This window comes from Canis lupus, chromosome 3, assembly GCF_048164855.1.
Source record: "Canis lupus baileyi chromosome 3, mCanLup2.hap1, whole genome shotgun sequence".
Taxonomy (NCBI): Eukaryota; Metazoa; Chordata; class Mammalia; order Carnivora; family Canidae; genus Canis; species Canis lupus.
Window position 1 is genome coordinate 38,661,537 of NC_132840.1, and position 27,853 is coordinate 38,689,389.

General features: G+C 43.0%; 1 protein-coding gene across 25 annotated transcripts in view; it reads left to right on the forward strand.

Annotated features, from left to right (window-relative positions):
• Positions 1-27,853, forward strand: part of FGGY (FGGY carbohydrate kinase domain containing) — a 413,650-nt gene that overhangs the window by 195,467 nt on the left and 190,330 nt on the right. For all 25 annotated transcript variants that reach the window (XM_072820441.1, XM_072820456.1, XM_072820442.1 and 22 more), the window contains one exon: positions 12,653-12,781. In XM_072820441.1, coding sequence (XP_072676542.1) covers positions 12,653-12,781 — 129 coding nt within the window. The remainder of the gene's footprint in view (positions 1-12,652; positions 12,782-27,853) is intronic.

The following is a 27,853-nucleotide window of genomic DNA, read 5'->3' on the forward strand; positions in this document are numbered from 1 at the left end:
CATAAACCACATCTTCTTTGAACTTGATCAGATTTATATGCTAGCGTTCTGTGAAAGATTCCTTTTGGGGGGAAAAATTTGTGGTCCTGGGAAGAATGTTTAAAAACCATAGCTGCATTTCTTTTCTTCATATATTTGAGATGTTCCTGGGCTTTGGTGATAAAAGATTCTAACTCTCAGGATAAACAGCTGTAGCAACAACAAACTTAGCCCTTTGTCCTTTTTTTAAAATTAAAAAAAAAAAAACTTTTTTAGCCCTTTGTCTTTCTATGCTGTATTTATCTGTCACACGACTCCTGAACCACAAGGGCTGTTAAACTAGAAGTGAGGTCTACGTGGCAGCCTCTCCTCACCTGGAACAATGCTCTCTTCTTTGTGTGTTCATATCTATGTATTTATTTCCCCTTGAAGGATCTCACACACAAAGACTCTGGTCTTTTGAGTATTATCTCCGTACTGTTGAGTTTTACCTACAAAAGCGGACTGAAGGGATGCGTTGTCGTCTGCTTTCCATATTCAGTCCAGTAAATGGTTGGTTGTCAGGACAACGGCTTAGAAGGTGGAGGGTCATTGATAACTACATGAATTCTTTAAACAAATACTATGAGAGCAAATCCCAGTATGTCCTTGAAAGCAGTACGAAAAGAGGAAAGGTTTCAGACAGATCCTTCCTCTTTACAAATTTGATACTCCCTTTAAAAATAAGCCACAGTTGAAGTTACTTATACTTTTCTTAAAAATCCTGACTAGAGGCATTGCCTTTGTTGGACGGTATGTGTGCATGCAGCGTATGAGGCATGACTTTTTCTAGCACGCCATTTGGAGCACCTGCCTGTGTCTTGACAGAGCTCCCAGAGGACAGCATAGTGGCTCTCTGCTGTCTCTCAATGATATGCACATCAAATGAGTGCCAGGCGTGTCTAAGGATTTGTTTGTTTATTTGAGAGAGAGGGAATGAGCCAGCCCTTGCACACAAACAGAGGGGAGAGGCAAAGGGAGAAGCAGACTCCTTGCTGAGCAGGGAGCCTGATGCTGGGCTCCATCCCAGGATCCTGGGGTCATGACCTGAGCCAAAGGCAGAAACTTAACTGACTGAGCCACCCAATTGCCCTGGGTTTAATGTTTTCTAACTGCAAAAGAAACAACTCAGGGAGTTTCAGGAACTTTTTCCAAGGCCCTTAAAAGTTGGGAGTCGGGGTGTGCACAGAATTAGAACCCAATTCATCCTGACTCCTAAGACCATACTCTTTTCATTACAGCACACTACCTTGCTGTAAAACACACAAAGGGGAACCGACATGTTAAAAGAACATTTCTAAGATGAAATATATGCTTTTCAAAGCAAGAGTGGAAAACCTTTTTCAAAGGTAGAGTCGTGGAAAAAAAAAGGAAAAATAATATGTAATTTAGTATTCATTGAGAATAAGCAATTAATTCTGCCCTCCAGGGGTGAATTTATGTCTAGCTTATTTGCACATGAAAGTACAAGATTGGCTTCATTTATATGAAAGTAAGACATCTGGTTGGGAAGTGAAAAATTTGGTCAATTACCTGAATCATGTTTGGTCTACATGATAAAAAAGCCCCAGATGTCTTCAAATCACCAGATGTTTGGCGTTGTGTGGTGAACACCGGACCCACTGACTTTTTCCACGTGAGCACTCGCTGTTTGGAATCTTGTAGATTGACCCCTTGTTAGGAGATTGTTAGCATTCTGTAAACTAGCAGTTTGCAAATAGTAGTCTAGACTAAAGACCAACACTGGCCCCAGACAAAGGGGTATGTGATAGAATGAGAAAATTAGGTCATAAAAGGAAAGTTGTGTTTAATTCTTTTTAATGTCATTTATTTTGAGATCACCTTCCTATCTATTTAATGATAAAACATTCTGTTAAAGGATCTTGATTCTAATGTTTGTTTGCTTTTTTAAAAATTTATTTATTTGAGAGAGAGAGAGAGGGAGAAAGAGAAAGAGAGAGCACACACAAACCATGAGAAGGGGCAGAAGGAGAGAGAGAAAGAGAATCTCCAGCAGACTTCCCACTCCACTGAGTGTAGGGCCTGACTTGGGGCTCTATTTCACCATCCTGAGATCATGACCTGAGCCAAAATCAAGAACTGGACACGTAGCCGACTAAACCATCCAGGGACCCCTCTGATACTTGTTTTTAATGAATTTTTGGAACTAAAGAAAAAATGGAGGTACCTGTGTACGTTCTAGTTTTCTTTATGTGAATTCTTTAGTAGATTCTTAAAAAACAAAACCAACCCAAACTGTGAAGATTACTGCTTTAAACCTGGTAATATCTTCAGTATAATGACAGCTAAAATATTTTTATATATTTCCAAATTTATCTTTTCCAAAAAGTGGAGGAACTATCTATGGCTGAACTATTTGCCTGGGTCTTGAAAGCACTGGTCATCTTACAGTCAAGACTTTTGCTGACAAAATAATAATTTTTTCCTTTTGAAATAAGCATTCAGTCCTTAAAATAACTCCAAAGAGAACACCTTCTGCACTTTTAAAACATTTCACTCTGGAGACATGCCATGGAGACATGACTACAGGGAGACACTTTTTGTGCTGGAAAACTGAATTCCATCACTGTGAATATTTTAACAGCTTTCACAGTTTCTGTGGTTTGCTCTCATGACCCCAAAAGCATATATCTCCACATGCTGTAACATCAAGGATCTCTCCTCAAGCTTTATAAACTCAGCCAGAATGAACTGAGTGAACACTATATGCCAGGCAACCATCTGATAGACCAGGAATACAGAGTTGTCCTAACCATCATAATATTTCCTATTAATTGAGCATTTGCCACATACAGACAGCATCCTTAAGTGCTTTATTGCGATTACCTTGCTTGAGTCACATAATATAATAGCATTATAGTAGTTTTATAGGTGAGGAAACGGTAGCAAGGAAACAAAATCACTTGCCCACCATCACAAGGTTGCCCACCTCCTAACTGGAACTGCTCAACTGCATGCCTTCTACAAATACACCTGTGCACAGAGCTATACCCTCAAGGTGGTTATAATCTAACACTGAAGAATGAGGCACAAGGAAAAAAGTCATTATGTAGAACAGAATGATGTAATTCCAAGAAACATGCTGTGGGATTGTAGAGGAAAAAAAAAAAGATTAATTATCTACCCAGGAAAAGGCTTTTGGAGGTGGCCTTAGGCTAGGTGAGAGCAAAATAGGGCATTGGCAATTATCTAGAGAATTAGGTCACTGTGGGTGTCAAAGTGGATGATTTCAAGCTGAAAAGCCTGCACTGTATGCTCTGAATAGTTGAGTATTGGGAGCCTACACCACTGGAATCCACTGGATTTTTGCCAGCCCTCTTGTTTGCCCTATGAGTTAGAGTCCTGGCTTCGGTGATCTTCTTGCCCCAGTGGAAGATGGGTACAGGCTAGTATTTGCCACAGCAGGGAGTGTGGAGAAGTGGGGCCCTGGGCTTCAGTCTAGACTCTGCCATCACAGCAGGGTGGCCCCAAGGAAGCCACCTCCCTCTCTGGGTTTGGTTTTCTGGACTGCAAAAGGAATACACTGAGGTCGATGGTCGATGGTCACGATGGGCCATTCAAAGTTCAGGGTCTCTGTTTTTGGAATGTGCCTAAGGGAGTAAAGGAAGGAGCTAAAAGATTTGAGCATGCTGGGATTTCATGGCTCTTGGGGGTTTGTTCCAGGACATGACCCACCAGGGGAGCCTCTGCAAACAAAACTGCCTTCCTTTTCTATTCATGACTCAACAAACACTTGAGATTATTCTTCCTGGCTCCAGTATCAGCCTCTTCTAATCTACATGATATAGTAGAGAGATCCTAGACTTTGGATCCTAGACTGGGAATCCTGGATTGAAAGCCTGACTGTGCCCCTCATCAGATAGGTAACTAGACAAATTAAATAACCTTTCTGTGCTTTTATTTCTACAGCTGTAATGCAGTGAATCTAATACCAGCCTCATAGGTCTGTTGCTAGCATTAAAGATGAGAGCAACTGAAAAATGCCAAAAACAGTAATCAGTCTGTAGGGTCGATAAACAGGCACTGTTATTATTATGATATTTATCTTCCTAAAATATAAGTTGTGTGCACCATTCCTTGGCTCGCTGACCTATAATAGTTATCAGGTGCCCGTCAGAACAAGTCTAAACCCCTTGGTCTGGTGTCCATTCTCTCTTCCTCAGACCCACTTAGCAATAAGACCTGTGGCTTTTCACCTCTACATTCACCACCATCCACTTCTTGAATCAGACTTGACCAGGCAAGAAGAATTTGAGATCCTCTGTTCCACTGTGGGATTGTCACAGTGTCTCAGCACCATAGCACCCGGGTGCTTAGTGAGAGATGTGGGCTTGCTGGTTCCCCTTTTCTAGGCACACACGGGTCTTGAATGATACCTTACACTGTCCCTGAGTTTGAGAGATGAGGGTGCGTTACTGGTGGGATTATGTTAGGAAGCACGATCCTTTTCTCTTTACTCTCCTAGCTGATACTCAGCATCGTGTGTGTGTGTGTGTGTGTGTGTGTGTAATATTTTTGTCTGAGTTGATCTGTGTCTATGGTCTTCTCTTTTTAAAAGAAAGCTATAAGTTCAGTTGAATGAATATTACTGAGAACTGTTCTAAGGCACTTCTGTGTCCTGGGGGAAAGGGACCTGAATGCAGAGATAAATAAAATCATCTTTGAGTAATTCTCTGTTTAGCAGGAGAGAGAGGAAAAAAAAATATGGGGAGAAAATAAAATGTAGGATAAGCGTCATTCAAAATCTGATTTAAAATATGTGATGTGTTTATTAAACACCAACTATAGGTCAGAATATAAGACCAGGGATATAAAGATTTATAAGTGACAGTCCAAACCACAGAAGAGCTTACAAGACAAAATATTTACAAGATATAATTCAGAAGAGATATTGGATGAGAATCCCATGTCTACTGGAAGTAAGCCCTTTGAGGACAGGGAACTTCTCTGTGTTGTTCCTTAATGCATCTTCCACGTTACAGCAGTGCCTGGCACGTAGTAGGTACTCAGTAAACACTTCTGTAATAAGTAATGAATGCTGAGGATATCCTCAAGTTTTTCATTTGGTCAATAATTTATTTTTTTAAGATTTTATTTATTTATTTGACAGCGGGGGGCACAAGTAGGCAGAGTGGCAGGCAGAGGGAGGTGGAGAAGCAGACTCCCCTTTCAGCAGAGAGCCCAACACAGGGCTGGATCCCAGGACCCTGAGATCATGACTTGAGCCGAAGGCAGACACTTAACCTACTGAGCCACCTAGGTGCCCATTAGTCAATAATTTTAAGAAGAATTTAATACCTAGTTGAAATGAGGTCATTTTTAGGGGCAAATGAAGGGCAATGAACAAATTAATGTTTTAGAAGTTGTCTTTCAACAGATGGCAGAGCATGTCAGGTTTGGGTGTTTTGTTAATTTCTCTGATTGAGTGAATAGTTCTGGGTGTGTGTGACTCCTATTCAGGAGCCAATAATACCTGAGTGTTCTTCAGTCAGTCTTGTATCATTTGTGGTCCCAGAAAGCTCCCTGATTTAACCTGCCTACACAGCCATCTCTACAGAGAAATTTAGGTGCTGGGTATGGGTCAAGTCCCTAATATTGTCAGTTTTTTTAAAAGTATCAGTAGTGAGGGCAGCCCGGGTGGCTCAGTGGTTTAGCACTGCCTTCGGCCCAGGGTGTGGTCCTGGAGACATCGGGCTCCCTGCATGGAACCTCTCTCTGTGTCTGTGAGTCTGTGCCTCTCTCTCTCTCTCTCTCTCTCTGTGTGTCTCTCACGAATAAATAAATCTTTTTTTTTAAAAAAAGTATCAGTAGTGAATCTACTGGCTACCGTCTGTACAGGATGGTATGGTTTTTGTTTTTTGTTTGTTTGTTTTTTTTTTTTTTGTTTCTTTTTTTGTTTTTTTTTTGTTTGTTTCTTTTTTTGTTTTTTTTTTTTTTTTTTTGGTGAGAGTTCATGCTTCACCAAATTTTGGAGTTGAACCAAAGTCAGACCAGATCACAACCACCTATAAAATTCCCCCACCAGCCCAGAGGATGCCTGCATGAAACAACAAACTTACACACACCACCATGTGCTCTTAAGATAACTCCAGCCTATTGCTGGAGAGTACAAGAGTGTAATATCCTCTTTGTTCCCCCATTCCTAAACCAGATTGAAAGTGGATTCAGTCCCAGAGCACCCAGAGAGCCTCTACTGCTGGCAGGGCCAGGTGAGAGCCCTGTCCCAGCCAGTCTGGTTGGCCTCCTGACCTTGGCAAAACTGAGCAGGGACCAGGGTTGCATGCTGCCCATGCCCAGACCACTCTCTGACATTTCCAAGATGTTGGAGCCCACTTTTCCCCCGAGTTTCATCTCCTGTTTGTAGGAATACAAACGAACTCTGAAACCTTCCAGTTAATACAATACCCCTCCTCCATCTCCTCTTCCTGGAGAGGATAACAGTTCTGTTGACCATTATAATGCATTTTCTGTCTCCCAGCAATCCACACAGTCATTAATTTCTGCTGCTGACGTCAGGAAAGAGGATTATGTGTGTGTCTGAAACTGTTCCCAAAGTGCTCATTAGTCATAGATAATTGAAAAACTGGTAGGGAAAGATTTGGTGTAATAGTAGCCCCCGCCTGTGAAGAGGGACTGCAACCACCAGATAATTGTAGGCTCTAGCTCTTGACCACTCACACTGAATCTTCCCGTCTGAATAGGAATCCAGTGGACATGAGCCCACAAACCCTTAGAGTGATTACTTTTTTATACTGCAACATGAGAGTGTGTTGATAGGGCCAGAAGCCAGCCAAATCGAGAAAATAAGTGAACTGTCCTTGGGCCTCTCCTGCCTTCAGGCTGAGGAGCAGGGTTTGGAAAAAGTGCAGTGTTCTCTTTAATTTAACTGTGCTTTCATTTTAACCTAACCTAGTTTTTTTGTTTGTTTGTTTGGTTGGTTTTTGGTTTTTTTGTTTTTGTTTTTGTTTTTGTTTTTTGCTAGTTCATTTTGATCACAAAAGAAATAAAAGCTTATGGTATAGAGGAAGCAGGGATCATACAGACAAGTGGCCTGCCCTGGGTCCCCATCCCTGCCCTGGATCCCCATCCCTGCTGTAACAATATGCTGTGTGCTTTTCTATGACTTTTCTGGAAGTATACGTGCTTGCATTTCTCTATACTCTAACAAAATTCACCAATGGGATCATACTCTAAACACTATCTGAATGCTGTCTTAACCTTTAAACTAAATTTATCTTGAACTTCCTTCCAAGTTCATACCTTAATTCTTCCTCATTCATTTTAATGGCTGTGTAGCATTTTTACTGAGTACATGTGCCCTAATTTATTTACCCCAATTTATGGGGGGAAATACCTTTAAAAAATTTACACAAGAAATGTGTGTTCAAGGTAGAAGAGTTTTAGAGAGTATAGGTTGGTCAAAAGAAAAAAAAATAATAATTTCTTCATCCAGAAACAAACAATTTTCATTTCTTTTCCCCCCCAGGAATATATTTTTACAAATAGTCCATCTACCCTCTTTGTTGTTGTTCTTAAAATGAAGTCATACTCTACATAATGTTTTGCAGCCTGCATTTTTTTCAGTTGGCTTGATAGTTTTACAGATAAAAACTGTTTCCTATTCTAGCCTTTCTCCACTGAAAGCTTTATCTTCTTAAAAAACAAACTAAGTGCTCAAAGCTGTTGGCTGGCAGGGCCTCACTGCCTTAGTTGGGGCTCCTTGCCCTGCTGGAGGCCCACACTTCTCTGTTCCTCTTCGATGCCCCTTTTCCAGCATACGGATGCCTCATACTCCGTGTCCCTTTGGGGCTCCCTGCAGTGAACCACTTTTTGCTCTAATGGCATCCAGCTCCCCTGAGCATTCTAGCTCTGAAACCAGCTATCTGCCACCTGTCTTACCAGACTAGGCTCAAATGTCACCTTCATCTTGATTTCCTGCACTCCCCTGGGCCAACTCACTGTCTCTCCTCTGTGCTCCAGAAGGACCATGTACATTCCACCTGCAGAGCACTTGAGAGGCTAGGAGCCTTGATTTGCCCAGATCACTGTGTGAGCCTCTTTCATGTACACCCTAGCCCCTCAACGTTGCCACAGGTGGCAGAAATATGCAGGCGCCACCATTGTTCTTGAAATGTTTGTTAAGATGCATGGATAAATGCTTGAACAAAGGCTAGGAGAGACAGCCAGTGCTGAGGCTGTGAGGTCTTGATTAAGTCTGGGAAAATGAATGCTGTGATTAACTTAATTTTATGGTCAAGGAAGAGCCAAAAGGAGGATTATTTCCAGAAAAGTTGTCAAGGCGCGCTAAAGCTTGCTTCTGACAGCTCCTCTGGTCCCTCAGATGCACGCCAGGCTGATAAGCTTAAAGGACGATCTGATGGGGGTGATTTCTCAGAGATTCCCGCCTCTTCTGTCATCTTCTCTCATGCCAAGCTGTTTCTTTTTGTCTCTAAATAAACAAAGCTTCTTCCTGCTTTTGACCCAGATAGACTATTCCTGAAGGCTGTGGTTCCAGTTCAAAGGAGGTTGTGAATCTTTGTGCATGTTTGTTTTCATTCCTGGACCACTGGCCTGAGGAGAAAGACTGGCTGACTGCCTTCAGTTGGTTACTCTAGCAGCAGATGCTGAGCCAGACTTGGGGATCCAAGATGTTTCTTAGGGGTTTCCATCCATAATAGGAAGGGGAAGAGGGGAGGATTGGGCGGAGGGAGACTTAGAGCTGTAATCCAGTCACATCGCCCTGGGCCAGCCCAGCAGAGTGCTCCGGAGTGGAGTGAGTGGTGCCCATCAGAGACCTTCTGCTCCCAGTTCACAAAGTCATCAGGCCTGGCTGCCCTGGGAAAGGGATCACCTCGGCACAGTGGCCTAGAAGGAGCTGGCAGCTGTCTGCAGACCTTACTCCCCTTACTGGGCTACAAGTCTGTCCTTAATGGGGATCCAGGTGGGGGCATCTCCCTATCTACCATACTCCCCATACTCCAGGTGCCTGCCATGACCTGTCACTTCCTGCTTCACAGAATCTCTCCTGTTGCCTGTTTCTACCTCTCTCTTGTCCATACCTTGATGAGGGGCCTCATCTTTTCTGTTACCGAAATAGCTTCACAACTGTTCTCCCTAACTCCTCTCTGTCTTCTGCCGCAGTGCTGCCCAAGAAATCTATAAAAGTGCACAAATCCAACCACCTCACTCCCTGGCTTTAGTACTTCTCCAGAGGCTCGCGGTTACCTTCATGTTTGAGTTCAGACACTTGTGTCTGGGTTCCAGTGCATGCTCCGTCCCCTCTTCCATCTCCAACCTTCTGTGCCCCACCCACCCCCAGCTCATGCTCCTCTTCACTCAGCCTCTTTGGCAGTCTCCCATGTTTCTTGGCCTTGACTCGAGATGCTGCCTCTGCTGAGAAGTCCGCCTATGGTCCTCCAGAAGCCTTTCTAAACTACTGCCCAGAAGACTTAACCAGAGTACCCCATCTTTCCAATCACCCCTTTTGTCCAGAATCTTTTATTTTAATAAAAATTATACCCTTTATGTTTGTGAAGATTGGGGATGAAAGTAAAACATTTTTTTACCTCCCTATGAAAATTAACCCTTTAAAAAAAATCTGTAGGTGGAGAGCATGATTTCCAAATGTTGCTCCTTTTTACACACACATAACGTTTGTTCTAAAAGTGCTTCTTTTGGGGCACCTGGGTGATTCAGTTTGTTGAGCATCCAGACTCTTGATTTTGGCTGGGGTCCTGATCTCAGGGTCTTGAGATCAAGCCCTGCCTTGGGCTCTGTGCTTGCTGGGGAGTCTGCTTGACATTCTCTCTCACTCTGGCTGCCCCTCCCCCCACCTGCACGTACTCTTGTTTTCTAAGTAAGTAAGTAAATAAAATCTTTAAAAAAAATAAAAGCACTTGTTTTCTTCAGTCACTTAATTAAAAAAAATAGATACACTAATATGTAATTTAATGATAAGAGCATAGGTTTGGTCTGTCAGAGTGGAATCCATGGCCTGTGCTCCAACACTTAGGCTATATGATTGTGGGGAGGTTACTTTCCCTTTATAAACTGACTTGCCCCATCCATATGTGCAGTGGGGACAGTAATAATATCCTTCACATGGGGTTAGGTGACAATGAACTGAGAAAATGCATTGTATACCCTTAGCACAATCCCTTGCACAGAAGTACTCAGTAAAGGCAAATGCTGCTACTTACGTGCTGGATACTAGATGTAATAACGTAGTTGAGACTGTGTGTCTCTGGAGACTGTCCTCAGCGAAGGGCACTGCTCTCCTTCAGGTTTCTGCTGGCTTGGGTGTTCAAAGCAGCTGAGAAGTTCTCCTTGCTTTGTACCCCATCGTTGGAGCATCTTGGAGCACCCCATCTTCTAGACCAGGGCTATCCTGTAGAAATATAATATGAGCCACATACCTAATTTAAAATGTTTCAGTAGTGGGATCCCTGGTGGCGCAGCGGTTTGGCGCCTGCCTTTGGCCCAGGGCGTGATCCTGGAGACCCGGGATCGAATCCCACATCGGGCTCCCGGTGCATGGAGCCTGCTTCTCCCTCTGCCTGTGTCTCTGCCTCTCTCTCTCTCTCTCTGTAACTATCATAAAAAATAAAAAATAAAAAATAAAAAAATAAAAAAAAAAATAAAATGTTTCAGTAGCCACATTGAAGTAAAAAGCAATAGGTGGAATTAATTTTAATGTATCTTTTATATAACTTAAAATATGCAAAACATCGTTTCAACATATATTTGATATAAAACTTATAACAAAATATTTTACATTCATTCTTTTCTGTACTTTTCCATACAAAGTCTTTGATATCTGATGTGTATTTGCCACTTAGTACATTTAGTGTCTGAAAATTCACACTAAATCTTCACTGTAAATATTAAGATTTCTTCAGTTAACATTGAAAAGGTCAATTTGCACACCAGAGTGGTTTCAGACATACTTAAAAGCTTTTTAGTAACTGAATTGAGTACCAGTTTTTTTTTTTTGAGTACCAGTTTTTAAATGGAAATGAATTAAAATGAAATTAAGTGAAAAACTGAGGTCCTTGTGTTGTTTCAGCCACATTTCAAGTGCTCCGTCTGCATACACTGCGTGGCTACCATATTTGACAGTGACGCTCTAGGACGCACTGCAGTGGGGCTCCAGGCTTCTTCTGCTCACTTTCCTCAGCTAGACTTTCTTCAAATTCAATTACAGTAGAAGCTCAGTATCTAAAATGGATAAAAATGGTGTTGTGGAGGTTTTTTGTTTCTAATTAGAGGAGGCTGGTGAGCCACTCACTTTCTGCTTCCCTGAACCCCCAGTCCCACCCCACCCCCAGAAGTCCTGAGTTACCTCAGTCTACCCCTGGAGCTCTGTGGAACAGTTACCAAAGGGTGGTCATCTTAGTGCCCAGCAAACTGCTGACCCCACGTCATTCAGAATCTTAAAATCTTGGAGCTCAGAGGGGTCTTAGCATATATGGGGGTCCACCCACACCCCCTCCTTGCAGTGCAGAAATACTTATTATACATTTCTTGGCAGGGGAAAGGCGAGGACTTAGCCTCTGCTAAGCACCTGAGAACAGATGGATTTCTTCATTCTGTTCTGACTTGCATGGCTGTCTGTGTCCTGATCTCATCTCCCTAACTAGGTTGGGGGCAAGGACTGCCTTTTACAGCACCACAGTGCCCACACAAAGCAAGACAATCAATAAATTCTTCACTGAAGGCCTGAATGCAGGAATTCAAGGTCACTTGAAATATCAGGGTCACTGCATTGCACAACTCCAAAGAACGCTATTCAGATTGTATTCTGTGGTTGTGCAAGTAGCAGGCTTGTAAAGTTTGGTTTTTTTTTTTTTAAAAAAAAAAAAAACAAGATTTTTATTCATTTATTAGAGAATGAGCGGGAACACAAGCGGGCGGGGGGGGGGGGGTAGAGGGAAAGAGAGAAGCAGGCTCCTCTCTGAGCAGGGAGCCTGACTTGAGACTGAATCCCAGGACCCTAAGATCATGACCTGAGCCAAAGGCACATGCTTAGCCGACTGAGCCACCAGACACCCTGCACCCTTGTAAAGCTTGCAAGGTTTAGACGGGGCTTGCTTTTCCACCGGAGAAAAACTTTCAAGATATTTTTTTATTGGGATAAAATAATTCCCTGCCTTTTCCCCCTCACAGGAAGGATACACGATGTAAATGTTCTCAACCTCCTTAAGAATATATGTGTATGGACATGTATGTGTGTGTGTAAGGTATGCTGATAGAGCTGCTGCTGTGTTAGGAAGTCCATTTGGAACCATTTAACCATATTAGCTTTGTCTTTAAGAGTCCACTGTGTTTATATCTTTTGGAATTTCCCACGAATGGAATCTTTCTCCAATTTGAAAGGTGCCTTCTTTTGATTTTGTAAAGTACCACAGAGCATGACCCATAGGAACCAAGGACATACACCTGAGTCACCAAATGAGCAAAAGGACTGTTCGTGGGTGCATGGTTTTTATCATCATGGGGCTGAGAAAAGGCAGAAGAGAGGGGAGGGAGCTGAGAGATACTCATAAGAAAACCCGATGTTTGCTTTTGTGTTTTTCAAACTGACGGGTGTTTGTTTTTTCTCCTGTCTACCCAGGAAACCAAGTGCTGCCTCCTGGAGCTTCTCTTGGAAATGGGCTCACACCAGAGGCAGCCAAAGACCTTGGCCTTCCTGCTGGAATTGCCGTGGCAGCTCCACTTATTGATGCACACGCGGGAGGCCTAGGTAAGCTCTCACTCTGCGTCCATGAGCAACACCAGGTTCAAACGGAATATACCTCAGAGCCGAACACAGTTCTTTTCTGTTTTTAAAGCAGGGATCAAGGGCTGGTGATTCAAGATATGGGAATGAAAAGCCTTTTTACAGTTAGGCATTTCGATAGAATTATAGAACTTTTTATCAAAGTAGAATTTATAATTTTATTAATTTCTCCATACAGAATAATAAGAAAAAATGATCTCAATCAATATCTGGATGGTTCTTTGGTTTACTGGAAATTTGAAAAAGATATGTTAACTTCCAACTAGCACATATGGTGGTAGTGTACTTATCTATACGTTTTTTTCTAAAGGTACTCCAAAATCCTTACAAGTCTAATTGATTGATTTTCATAATTTTGGCTTGTCTTATATCCAATTAGAGTGTAGTCTTGATTTCAACTCCAAAATAACTCTCACATGACATTCAAATGTATTCATTATTTCAAAGACCTGTTGAACACTTAACTGTGTTCTAGACATGGTGCTTCGGGGCAGTGAATTTAAAGATTTTATTTATTTGCTCATGAGAGGCACAGGGAGAGAAGCAGAGACACAGGCAGAGGGAGAAGCAGGCTCCATGCAGGGAGCCTGATGCAGGACTCGATCCCGGACCCCAGGATCACACTCTGAGCCAAAGGCAGATGCTCAACTGCTGAGCCATCCAGGTGCCCCAAGGGGACAGTGAATTTAAAACCAAACCAAACCAAGGTGTCTCTTACACAAGTTTTAATAGGAAGGTGGACAGTAAGACAGAGGTTACAGTCAAATGTAATGACTCTCTCCTCTATATCCTTAATGCTGTTTTTCTTTCCTTTTTCTTTCTTTCTTTCCTTCTTCCTTCCTTTCTTTTCTCTTTTCTTTTTTCTTTCTTTTTTTTTTTGGTTCTCATTCTCAATATCTCTTACTTCCATTATAACCATGTTTTTCCCTAGCCTTTCTTTCTAACAGTGATGTTTTTGTTGTTTTAATGGTGGTTAAGACTTCATGCAATCTGTAGGTCATGTGTAAAGTGTAGTAGGTCATGACCACTGGGTTTTCAGAATAGATTCAACTGGAGTAGAAAACATCAGAGCACATGTCACATAATAAGGGTAAATAAACACTGTTTTTATGGAACTTATGTTTATATTTTATGTGTAGTGTATGTACACACTGACCCATGATGAAAATGAATTTTTTACTATGGATCATAGTCAAAGAAATTTTGAACTCTATTCTATTCCGTGCTTCATATCAGAGCCTAGAGGTATCTTTGAAATACTTACATTGACTTGTGCTCCGAGAAGCCAGTCTGTGTAAACACATGTGTATTTCTCTTCCCAGATTGACCGATCAGTCCTCTACTTCTCCCACGGGCTAACTTCTACTCTAATTTGAAAATCATAGCAGACATTTTGTTCTCTGCATAGCCTTCTGTGGAGCACTCAGATTTATTGTAAAAATCTCTAAGTTGTGCTTCTTTCACCACTTTTACCTACCCCTCGTGGAGAAATGATCACATTGGGTTGTAATTACTGATTTATCTGCTTGTCTTTTCTAATGGACTATGAGCTTCTTGAGGGCATTATATTATTATTCTTGTATTACAAGCCCTGGACCAGGTTCCTGTAGGTGTTTGATAAATTTATTAAATGAATACAGTCACATTAAGGCAAGAATAAGATGAAATGGCCTTAACCTGTAGAGTGGAAGTTTGTGTTTTCTGATGCAGCAGTATCCTGTGAAAATAAAAGTATCTGGTTCTTCTACATAGTCCATGGACTTCCAGACAGGGCAGCACTCATCAGTCTACAAATGTGTCTTTCTTGTTCATCTTTGTGTGTTCAGGATCTAACACAATGCCTGAGAAACTGTAAACAGCCAGTAATACATGCGGGTTGGTTGAATGGTAGATAATACTGAGTATAGGCAAGGGTGTTTCCCTCACTTTTCAATGAGAGCAATGTGTGCTTTTGATTAGAATGACATGATTTTGGTTTCAGAGAGCAGGCACAGAAAGAACTTGTGGTCTAGATAGACAGCGAGTTTTCCTGTCCCCTAGTAATCCTGGCATCCTGTACCATGTTTGAAGCCAGGGAATCCTTTTCCATCATGCTTCTTCTTCAGTGATCATGCTCTTTCCCACCCACCCCCACCTGGGTGCCAAGAACTAGGCTTGGACCTCTACGTGCTGAAACAAAGGCTGCACCTATAGAGGCTCTGGGACTCCTGTTAGTTTCCCAGACCTCCTGGAGGGATGGCCCAAAGCACCTATTTTCACTTCTTTGCTGCACACGGTGAGGCACCTGCTAACTTGTAGACACTCAGAAAGTGGTTTGAATTGCCCTGGGAGGAATCCAGGCCATTACAGGACCCCACCCCCCCAGCCGAATCACCACCTCTTTTCCTAAATCAGAGATGTTCAGTGACAGGAATTTTACCCCTCGAAGCTTTGGCTGAGGCTTTTTGTTTTTTTTTTTTTTTTTAAGGTTTTATTTATTTATTCATGAGAGACACAGAGACAGAGAGAGAGGCAGAGACACAGGCAGAGGGAGAAGCAGGCTCCATGCAGGGAGCCTGACGTGGGACTCTATCCGGGGTCTCCAGGATTATACCCCGGGCTGAAGATGGCCCTAAACCGCTGAGCCACCTGGGCTGCCCTTTTTGTTCTTTTTAATGGTCTTCAGTTAGTGAGTTTCCCTTGTATTTTCCAAAAGTAAGTCCTTGACGTGGCAAGGTAGAATGAGGGCCTCAGATTCATAAAGGGTGGAGCGTAGGGGCTGGTGGTGGCTGGGAAGGGCTTCTCTTGGCAACTGTGAGACCATCATGATCCTATTGTTTTGTTTTTTTTTTTTTCATGATCGTGATTTTGACCAAGTTTTATCCTTCATGTACTTTCCGATTCTTCCTCCTCTCCCCTTACAACTAATTCAGGACTAGGGTGTCTCGGGAAGAGAGGAGTCCTGGAACAGATGTTTCCTCTCACTGCTCTCCCTGCCTGTGCCCTCTGCAGCCCTGAGAGCCTTGGGAAGATCATCCACCATCCAGCTGCATAATCCCTAAGGATAGATTCTCTCTCTCTAATAAATAAATAAAATATTTTTTTAAAAAAATTGGGCTCCTGGGTGGCTCAATCAGTTCAGCGTCTACCTTCAGCTCAGGTCATGACGCCAGGGTCCTGCTTCTCCCTCTCCCTCTGCCCCTCTGCTTGCTCATACTCTCTCTCTCTCTCTCTCTCTCTCTCTCAAATCAATAAATAAAATCTTTAAAAGAAAGCTGATGCTGTGAGTAGGTAAAGCAGCTGGTGCAGCAGCTGGCACATAGTAGGCACATTATTACAAGGCATCTCTGGTTTTCTCACTCTGGCATCACAATGCCTGACGTAAAGTAAGAGCTTCTACGTTGGGAGTTCTCTGAGTTAACTATTGTAGGAAGTGTTCTAGGACTGTCTAAGACTGTCTCTGTCTTCCTTTTGGATAGGCAGTTGGAGAACTTCAGGCTTCTGGGCTCTATCTGCCTTGCCCCAGATGTGCCCTGATTCTCCTTGCCTGGCACTTGGTCACAGAATGCAGGATTCACTGCTCTAGATTCTGTACAGTTTGAAGTGAGAAAGCAGTCTCAGGAAAGGGGTAGATGAACTCCATGCTAAGAAATTACTGGATGTTGGGCTATGAGCCCAGCTTTGGAGATGAGAATCGGAGGCCATGCGAGCCTCCTGCAAACAGGCCCTGACAGTTACAGCCTCTCCAAGTGCTGACCCGGCATGACCTACACTGGACCCTACATTCTGGCTGGGAGGAGGGGTCGGCGCTCTGCTTTGGAGAAATCTCCCTGGGCTCTCATTCTCAAGGGAGCCTGGGACAGAAGGATAAAGATCAAAGAGGCAAGTAAAATTCAACCCATGCTTTTTCCCATTCTGGAAAAAGAGGAAGAAGGACTTTGTGGGAATAAAAATCAAAGATTAAAGAACATTTTGTTCGTAAGGTGCTGGTTAGTAAGTTCTCCAGCGGCCAGCCAGAAGATAGGAGCCGCTTTGTTTGCTCTTTGTGGGGGTGGTTCTGGCCAGGGCTCCTGCTGCTGATATTTTTCTAGCTTATAAAAATAGTGTTAACTTTGTTCCAGGTCTGTTCTTGGCTTCAGCACCCCTGCTGTCCTGAAAGGCAATAACAACCCGATTTCTGTCTCAGGCTCCCTTCTCTCGGTTGTTCTAAACTGATGAGATAAACTCCTGATTATCCCCCAAATCTTGACTCTGGTGCCACCTCTTCTGGGAGCCTTCCCTGACTCCCTCAAGCTGACGTAAACCCTCCTTCCTCTGATCCTGTGTATCTTGGACTTGCTTCCCTTTGCCTGTGCATGTCACCCAGTCTTGTGTGTGCATCCTGGTCTCATTTACTAATCGTAAGCTCTTTGAGCAAAAGTACTGTGTCATGTCACCCTTACATCCCGGTAGCCTGCACAGTGCTTTGCAGAGGGAGGACCCTGAACACATGCATGTATAGTGAATGAGTGAATGAAGCGAATGAGTGCATCTCCTCCATGAGGGATAGATGCTACTACTGAGGGGGGGCGGGTAGAGAATAGCCTCGAATTACAGAGGCAGTTTATCCCTACCTAGTAGGTGTACCTGGCTCAGTTCTCCAAGAAGCAGAAGAGTTGGGTTTGGGGGCCTCTCCGATCTGCTCCTGGATGTCTGGAAATTGGTGTCCCATCATGTTAGCAGGTGTTGGCTAAGCGCATACTTTGAGTCTAGGTCTAGCATTGCTCTTGGCTTCCAGATACTGGATTCTTTGCCAGGTGTTGAATTGGCAAAAATCTGAGTTGCAGAGTCAAACCAGAATGAGGATAATTGAATTCCTTCCCTCCCTCCCTTTCTTCCATTCTTGTTTTTTTTTTTTTTTTTTCTCAATAGCAGAAGCATTGGTTTAACTAGTTTTATAAAAAGAGCTTCTGGTCTCTGCCCTCCTACAGCAACACATAGTTTATTCCAGTGGGCAGTAAAACTTGTCCGCTGCTTATCTTTCCATTTTCAATGGTCTAGAAGCAGTGCTGATTCTCAGTGCAACTTTATACATACTATTATCTTGTTCCCACTTATCAAATGAAACAATGAGACTCACAAAGATACCTGACTTGCCCAGAGCCACACAGTTAGTAAGCGAGAAATCATTTGAATCTATGCCTTCTGGTTCCAGAGCTCACATATTCTAATTGCTGTATGCAATGGCATATCAATTAAAGTGTAATCTGGTCTACTCTTGAAGTTGACCCTAAAAAATATCATTTTAGGGCATCTGGGTGGCTCAGTCGGTTAAGTGTCTGCCTTTGGCTCAGGTTATGATCCCAGAGTCCAGAGATCAAGCCACACATTGTACTCCCTGCTCACTGAGGAGTCTTTTTCTCCCTCTGCTCCCTAACCCGCTCATGCACACACACACACTCTCTCTCTCTTTCTCTCTCTCTCTCTCTCTCTCAAATAAATAAATTCTTAATAAAATATATCATTTTATTGATATATTTATCATTTATTGATACCCAACTACTAGGGATGGGAGTGTCAGGTGAATATGAGAGAGAATTGGACTTCTGGGAATTTATGGTCTAGTAGTGAAAATAAACATAGAATAAACAATGACAGTTATATATACCAAGTGTGGAGAGCTTCAGAAAAGCATAGAATATGCCCCAAATTGAGACTCAAAGAAGTATAAAAGGATCCCTAGAGGACGTGGTGTCTGGCAATATAACTGTGACATTTCTTGCCCCATTATGGCTTCTGGGTAAAGCAGAGCTTATTTACTCATTGTAACTTTTTTTTTTTTTTTTTTTTTTTTTTTTTTTTTTATGATAGTCACAGAGAGAGAGAGAGAGGCACAGAGACACAGGCAGAGGGAGAAGCAGGCTCCATGCACCGGGAGCCTGATGTGGGATTCAATCCCGGGTCTCCAGGATCACGCCCTGGGCCAAAGGCAGGCGCCAAACTGCTGCGCCACCCAGGGATCCCTCATTGTAACTTTTTAACATCAGTTAGGCTTTATTCTTGATCATAATACCAACAATGACAACATCAGCATCAAATTAATAAAAATAAATATTAGGACCACTACTCTTATTGGCACCTCTACCATTATGACCATTCTTCCTTGCCTTCTCTGGGCCAAATGCTCTATCTGACCCTTTACCTACTTTATCTCTTGTCTTTCACAATAATTCTACTAAGTAGAGGTGATTTCCTGTCTTACACATGAAGAAATTGAAGACCAAAGCAGAACACTTCCATAATCCCATAACTCATGTCATGACAAGATTTGATCTTGTGTTTGACTCGATCCAAAGCTCATCTTCTGTTTCTCTAAATCAGTGGTCCTCAATCAGGGGTGATTTTAACCCCACCCTGGGGGACACTGGGCCACATCTAGAGACAGCTTTTGATTGTCCGACTGCCATGTGGTGGGTAGAGGCCAGGGATACTGCTAAACATCCTGCATTATTCAGGATGGCCCCTACAGCAAATAACAACCCAGCCTCCAACATCAGTAGAGCTGAGGACAGAGATGCCTGCTATAGACTGAAACGTCCTCAGCAATATTATTTCTCTGTACCATTTTATTTCTGTGGTAGCCAAAAAATAACCCAAAATAAGTGTTTTGCTAATTAATAGATTGTTACTAGATTTATATTTTGTGCAGTTAACTCTTAGGCAAAAAAATAGCTAGGAGGTAAGAAGACAAAAGTGAGAGTGAAGAGTGGGGAGGGGGAGGACAAGAGGATTCCTTCCCAATCTGTCTCCCTGAGAGGCAGGCCTGCACCAGATCTTCCATCCTCCTGTCTGCACATCACTCACCTCCTGCCCCCTTGCCTTTTTTCCTCCTGCTGCTTGCTCTAGTTGGGGTGGCCTCTCCTCGTCACCTGGACAGTCCTACTCAGGACAGCACACAGTGTAATGTGTTACTTCCTCCAAAGCTAACCCCGCTCTTGGAAAAAAATGAATCCCTCTCCATTTGCAACATTTTGCCTCTATTTCAGTGTCATACCCCCTCTCCAGTCATGCTCACCTTTGTACGCCCGTCATCCATCATAGAGCGCACAATGCTAAGTAAATCAGTGAGCTGATGAACATAATAACCATGAGGGGATTTGGAAAGATCAAAACACAAAGGTCGTTAAATGGAAGAGGGGGAGCCTTTAAAAACATAGAGGCTTGTAGGCTCTACCCCTACCATGGATTCCGAGCCTGAATGTCCGGGGGGGATCCGGGAAGCCAGTTATGAGGTGGAAGGTGTCACCTGGTACCCAGAGGGGATAGCGTGTGGGACAAGTTGGCTCTGGGCAGCTGCCGAGGAGACAGATCAGACCAAACCAGAGCTGTGCTGAGGAGCCCAGGGCCCAGGCCCAGGCCCAGGACTAGCCAGGAGGGAGCCCATCCCGTGTGAAAGAGAAGGTGGATCCAGGAGGTAGACAATCTGTAAGAAATGGAGGGAGAGAGAAAAGCAGATAAAGTCATGCTGGGGAATCTGGAAGGAGAAAAGCCGTGTCAGTGCCTGAGCAGATAGAGCGAGGGCAGCTCTGGGAGTTCTTGGATGGGAATCAGAGTGGGGAGGAGGAATTTGGTAATGTGAGTTTGGAGTTTATTGTTTTAAGTTGAGGTTTGGGTTAATGAGAACCACCACTGGCTGGGACCTTAGCAGCTGCAGGCATGGTGAGGGGCAGAGGGATGGGGAGGGCAGGGAAGGATAGCTTTGGGTTCTTGTCCCCAGGCCCTGAGGCTCTCTCGGAGGGCTGTGTTGCCCTGGGCTGCAGGAAACAGTGGCCTCAGCTGGGAGACCAGTCTTTCCCTCTGGGTCAGAAAGTGGGGAGGACTGTGGGGCCTTGGGGCTACAGCCAGCTCTCCCTATCCTGCCCCTCTTGTGCCACACGACTCAGGATATACAGCCACTGCTCGGAAATGGCAGCATCTTCAGTTATTGACTCACTCCTGTGGATAACAGGCAATCGTAGGCTTTGAACCGAAAGGTGACTCCAAGATTTTTGATCTCAGATCCTTCAAATTGCAGGTGAGAAAACCGAGGCCCAGAAAACCAGTGAGTCATCCGAGGTCACCCCAGCAAGTTCCTGGCAGACTTGAAGTTAGAAACTGGGCCCTCCTAATTCATCTGTCAGTGCCTCTTCCCCTGTTAGGCTGCACTGTCTCCACAGCAGGAAGAAGGAATGATTCCATGTGTCGAGGGCTCTTACTAGACCAGGAAAAGAATGGGTGTATTCACACTGTGTGCACATATGTGTGCATATATCCATACACAGCTGTATACACATAGCATGTGACACATACGCTCGTGTATGCGTGTGTGTACATCCATGCATGTGTGTGTATTGTACATGTGTGTATATATTAGTTCACTTAATGCTACAGTGTTATGGAAGGCTGTTAAATAAGTCAGCCGGCTGTTCTAAGCCACGTATGAACAAGTTGCTTTGTTTCGCTGTCACAACCAGTAATAAGTCTCCGTCAAAAGCTGGTAATAATAAAAACACCTGGTATTCGGGTTCCTTGTGAAGAGCTCAAAGTAGTTATTTTTATTTCACCTACCACTTAATAAACACCTACTCTGTGCCAAGTGTTGCGCTCACCGCTTTCATAGCACCATCGGCTCCCAGCCTCACTGTGAGCTACCACTGTTTTCTGAATTTAACATAAGGAAATCACAGTGCAATAACTTACTCAAAGGGACATTTTAATAAATGCTAAAGTTGGGTTCTAGGTCCAAGGCTTTCTGACTTCAGGGCCTATGAGTTTTCTCCTACCTGCCCTGGTTTTCTTATGGGTAGCCTATACTTAGACCAACATGAATATCTGGAACAAAAGATAGAGTTTCTGTTTAACCTTCTTCTGGACAGGTGTGTTTCTAGATCCATTTTGTGGTTGAGAAAATTGAGGCCCAGAGTAGGGATATGACTGAATAATGAATATTTAAAGTGGCATAGGTTTCTGGGACTCTGTTAGTCTTGGCTGACCAGACCATCCTTGCCAATTTTTTTTTTTTTTTTTTTTTTTTTTTTGCTGTCAGTCCAGGCTGACTAGACCATCTTTGACATTTTTTTGCTGCATCCTGGGGAGATCAGTATCATTGAAGAGGATATTAATTCTGTTAACTTTGTTGATTAATGTAAATATTAATCTGATCTGTGTGTAACTTGCCATTTTGAAACCACCACCTGGTATTTTTTGCCTTCTTTAATCATTGAGCCAGTGGTCACCCTGGAAGTGAAAGGATTTGCCTAAGGTTATATGGTCAGGAAGGGTTGGATCTGGGGCCCCGACCCTCATCGGTGGATTTCTTCCTGTGGCTTCCCATTGGCTTTGGTGCAGCGTTTGCATCAAACAAGGGAGCAAGTGCTACCTAGTAAATAGTGCAGAATGTCTTGACCCAACAAGAGTGCCTGTGCCCACAGCCCCCAGTTATAGGCAGATCTCTACCAACTCATTAGCTCCAGGACTTTATGTGGTTGTCAGAAGTTTCCATTTGTTCTCTCGTATTAATAGATGACTGAAAAGATGAGTTGCTGTTTTCCTTTGCTGATCTTGGGAACAAAAACAACACACAGAGAGCCTAGCCCCAGGTTCTGCCTCTGCCAGCCACCTGTTGGGAGGAGTTCCCATTCCAAGTTCTAAGGTGGAAGACTACTAGAAGAGTGTGTGTTGGGGGCCTGGTGTCTAATACTACACTTGCGTCACTGGTGACAAAAGTAGGCTTACCCCAAAGGTCCACTGATTTTCATGGCATGGGAACTGAACACATGGTGCTTCCCATCCACATGATATTTCTGAATACCAGTATTTACTTTAGGGCTTGCACATCAGCAGCTGTTGGTGGGAAAATGCACATGTCCAGCTATCACCCCTCGGTGGCAGCCTCACATCTGAACTGCTGGTTGCTTCCTTACCATCGGTCCATAGGCCTGGTTAATTTCCTCCCTCCAGTTTTCTATTAGCCATGCATTTGTAGAAGTAAGTATAAAGAGTGAAGAGAAATGATTTTTGACTTCCCCACACTGGGGATTTATCCTGAGGATTGCCTCATAGCACCCTGCCATCAGTGTCGATGTCTGGAAAAACTAAGAAGGAAAATTTCTTGGACTATAGAATATTTACAGTAGTCTCTAGTTGTACCATTCAACAGCATAGCCCCCACCCCACCTTTCCATAACTCTAATCTTTATCATGCTCTGGACTGTGACTCTGAGGTCAGGATTTGGCTTCTGAAGGGGCACCTCGGTGGCCAGTCGGTTGAGCGTCTGACTCTTGGTTTCGGCTCAGGTCATGATCTCAGGGTTGTGAGATCGGGTCCCATGTCAGGCTCCATGTTCAGTACAGAGTCTGCTTGAGATTTTCTCTCCTTCTCCCTCTGCCCCTCCTGCTCATGCTCTATCTAAAATAAATATATCTTTTTTAAAAATGAGAGAGAATTTGGCTTCTGAGGACAAATGAAATGAAAATGAAAGATCTAGAGGAAACCTGACTCAGTAGTTAAGAACACATAACTGATTCAAATCCTGGTTCCCCTTGCTGTCTGTCTGTGTGACCTTGGGAAGTCACGTGGCATGTTGTGCCTCACTTTTTCCAACTGTGTAATGGAAAGAATAGTAGTACCTACCTCACAGAGTCACTTTGGGAGTAAATGAGCTCATGTTGACAAAGTACTTAGAATACTGTGTGACAGTACTGTGTATATTTAGCTGTGATTAATGTGATCTCAACAAATTTGCAGAATGAATGATAGCTGTGGGCAAGAGAAATTCAAAGGTTCATTCCTTTATTTAACAAATATATAGTATCTTCCTTTTATGTGTCAGGCATCATCATAGGTGTTTTGGATATAGTGGTGAACAAAGATAAGTTCCTACTCTCATAGAGCTTTTATCCTGCTGGGGGAGTTCCTAAACCCCTTTATAAACATGCATGTGCATATTTTTATATGTTGCATGCACACATACCTGTGCATGCACGTGTGTTCGTACACATGTGCATATGTTTGTTATATATCTGTATACACATGTATTGTGCATATGTATGAACATGTGTCTATGCACATGTTCATAAATGTGTCTATGTGAATATGTTTGTGTTTCATGCATATATATGTAGGTGTACAAGTGTTTGTGTCTATACATGTGTCTGTTTACGTGTGTGTACTTTGTACATGTGTATATATGTGTTTATGTGAGTGTGTGCAAGCATGTGTATATATCGGGCACTGCCAAGTATTGTGAAGAGATGGTTTATGCAAAGTGATGGAAAGTATCAAGAGTTGCTACCAGTACAAAGTTTAGTCCAGAGTGGTGACATTTGGGGAAACAGACCTCAGTATAGTGAGGGAGCATTTCAGGGTATAAGAAAGAAGGTACAGACGAATTCAATTAGCAAATATATGTTGGGCTGATGCTTGGCCTCAGCTATTACCATGGGCATGTGGGATACCAGGGTGCTGATGACTCAGTCCTTTCTCTGGAGGAGTTCAGCAGCTAGTGGGGAGACAGAAGCCATGAAGCAGACTCCTCTGGAGTTCCCAGCTTTTCCACTTAGTAGCAAGTGACTTAACTGCTCTGTGTCTCAGACTTCTCTTTTGTAAATGGGGATCATGATGGTGCCTCCTTGGGTGGTTATATAGATGCTTTCTCCTGACACATGAGAGTGCTCATCCCAGTGTTAGCTCTTCCCAGTCGGAAGCTCAGTTATAAAAGTCCCTGAATTCCAAGCCAAGGAGTTTGGGTGCTACAATTAAGTCGGATCAACCCTTAACTATTCAAATAGCCTCTTCAGCACTGATTGTCATATGAAAACTATGTCAAGTGTTCTACAGCAAGCATTTGCCTTTGAGAGGGCAGCTATGGTTTTTAATACCAATGGGTGATACTCCAAAAGAACAGTATGACCAGGAATAAAGATACCATCTCATTTTAAGCTTAGAGCAAAAGCTTACATCAACAGAATTAAGCAGATATGTATTTTGCCAGACTCTGGGGATTCAGAAATGACCCACTCACTGCCAGTACTTTGCGCTCTACCTTTGCAACTTCTCTTACCCCAACCTGCAGAATGGTAGCTGGAAGGGAAACTTTATTCCCCATCTCTGACTTCTCCATCTCAAGGCGATTGTTCCTTCTTCCACTGGGTCCAAGGCCAGGCAGTGCTACTTTTCACTGTCTCATACCTCCTCTGATATCTGCCACTGGGTTTTGTGCAAGGAATTTTATCTTTACTCCTTTCTCTTCACTTTGTTATCTCTTCTCTGGCTTCAGATCCAAACAGAGAAAGTGCAAAGTTTGTCTGCGTTCACTGAAGTCTGAACTGGCAGAAATTCTCCCAGATCCCTAAGATGTTCTGTGCCCATACGTCTCAATATTCCATGCTCAGTTTGTTGGTAGCAAGACAGTCATTCCCACATGACTTCTCTGTTCCCATTTTAGTTAGCAAATATTGTTTACTGGAGATAGAGAATGGAAAATATATGGAGAAGTGACTTGAAAGAATGGGTTATTTAGGTTGTTTCCAATCATTTGTAGAAAATTGAATTCACACACACACAAAAAAAAATTTGAATTCACAAGGCAGTAATCCAAATCCAAAAAAAAAGTATTTTAATTTAAACTTAGAATGATTTATGGATGTTTTTTAAAAAGTATCTGACTTCTGTCCATATTTGCTTTTCAAGCTTGAGTATGTATAGTCACCCTAGGAACAAGTTAGAGTACAGATTTCCCCACACCCAGCACCACTACCACTACCGAATCTGCTCAGCAGGTTCCCCTGGGGATGAAGGACTTTACGACTAGTATCTTAAAAGACAGCCTGAAGGGCAGCCTCGACTCCAGTTGGTTGTGTATCTTCCTGTATAATCCAAGAAAAACAAAATGAAATCCAGGCTCTAATGGAAAGAGTACATTTTAAAATTTTTCTTTCAACAGCAGAGCAATGAAGAGCTCTTGGTCTGGTATACTTACCACCAGCGAGGCATTATCTAAGTACTCACCTAGACAATACTTAGTATGGACCCAAGCTTGTAGCTCGTGCATTCTTACCGCTGCATTCTTACCCTCCCATACAAAGTGAAAGATCGACTTGACCTAGGCTCTGGTAGTGAGTCTGGTGGAATTTTGAGACCCTTGGTCTGTCCGACTCTAGGTCTTCCCTTCTTACCATCATATAGTTTTACCCAAGCCTGTGTTAACTGAGCTAGCCCCTAGTTATTTTTAACTTTTTTATTTACAAATGTTTCTTAAATTTTTAAATAATTTTTCAAAATGCCGGTGTTTTTTAAATTTTTAAAATTTAAATGTTTTTTTAAAAAATTTTAATGTTCTTACATTTTTTTAAAAAAATTATGTTTTGAAAATGTTTCTAATATTTTTTAAAACCGAAAACATGGGAAATCTTTGAATCAAATGGACAGGTCTAGGGAAAGCATAGGCTCTTACATTTTGTGTTAGTAGGATGGTTTGGGTTATTGATCTGTATTGCTGCCAGCCCCTGGGCTGACTTTAGCTTCTGGATTTAAGTTTATCAACCTGTGACACCCCCACTGTGAAGCCTTGAGGGGGGACTCCCTGCAGGATCAGTAATAGAAGAAAAAGCCTTACATGCCTTCTAGAATCAGGCCTCTCACAGCTGAAAGTTGTAAAGAAAAACCCACACAACTCCTTTCTGTGAAATATATTAAATATGCCCGAATAATGTGGCTCTTGATCATGCACTGTCTGCATTACTGTGCTGTGACATGATTGCCCAGCCTAATGCATGTGGCCAAACCATTCTTCCCCCTGCATCTCTCTGTCATTACAGGTAATGCACAGACAATCACACTCAAACACTTAAAAAGATGGGTGCATTACTGTCTGCCCTACTTAGACTGTGAGCTTCTTGTGGGCAGCAAAATCTGGTCCTATTCTTCTTTGTAGCTTCAGACCCCAGTATTTAACTCAGCAAGTGAATGATTATATACAGTAGTTAATGGGTTTGTTTATAAACAACATGCTAAGCACTGTACTAGTTACTGTGGTGAAGACAGTGATTTAATAAGATGGAGCTAACATGTGGACCAGGTCGTACAGAGATTTGAAAAAGGGAGAAGTCTCAGTTGAAACAGTAGTAAGGCCTGGGAAAGACAGAGATACTCTGGCATTCATTGATGACTTCAGCGTGACAGTTACGTGTGCTGGATGTCTCCACATGTCATCTTGACATCAACTCCCGCAGCTGGCTCCAGGTCCCACAACTAGCAATAATAACCCCCTGAGCATCAGCTACCGTGCTCCTTCAGGGACATGGGAGGTGTCAACCTTAAAAATAAAACAACCAGTTATCTTACTAGGAGGATGAGTTTATTCAGGAAGAGCAGAGGAATTGCAATTTGGGACAAGTTAACATGGTGAACCATTGACAAGTCTGGAGAACAAAGGGGAGGAGCTTGTGTTTGTAGCAGGAGGGAGACAAGTTGGGAGGGTTGTTTTGAACAAAAGTTCACTGAAGAAGAATAAGAGTTCAAAGTGTGGCAGTTTCTCATTGACTATTAAGTGGTGATTAGTGTGTCATTGCTAGAGCAGGGAGGGATCTTCCTACTTTTTCTTATAATCAGGAGATGGAATTCCCATGCGAAAATAAATGTCTTCTCTTGCAGAATAATTCTTTTTCTTCCTTCTTTCTGCTGGTGATGCCAGAATGAGAGCTCCTCCTGCAGGGCTGCCCAACTCCATTTTTAATGGCATTTCCTTTACTTTCAGATGAGTGGCTTTGAACTGAACTTAAGACAATAGGTATTTTTTCCACTGGATGTGATGAAATGTTGCATATTCTGAATAGAGCATAACGCAAGTAAGGGCACACAGGGTTGGGAAATGATAAGCTTCTCAATTTGGCCCAAATCTCTGAGGTCCAACAGGGATTCCTAGAATGTGGGGCTATAAACATCAATTAGTGGGCACAGGTTGGCAGTCCTGGAGCACCATGTTGAAACGTCTGTGCTCCTCCCTCTTTCCCCAGGCACTGGCAAGCCATTGAAGGAGC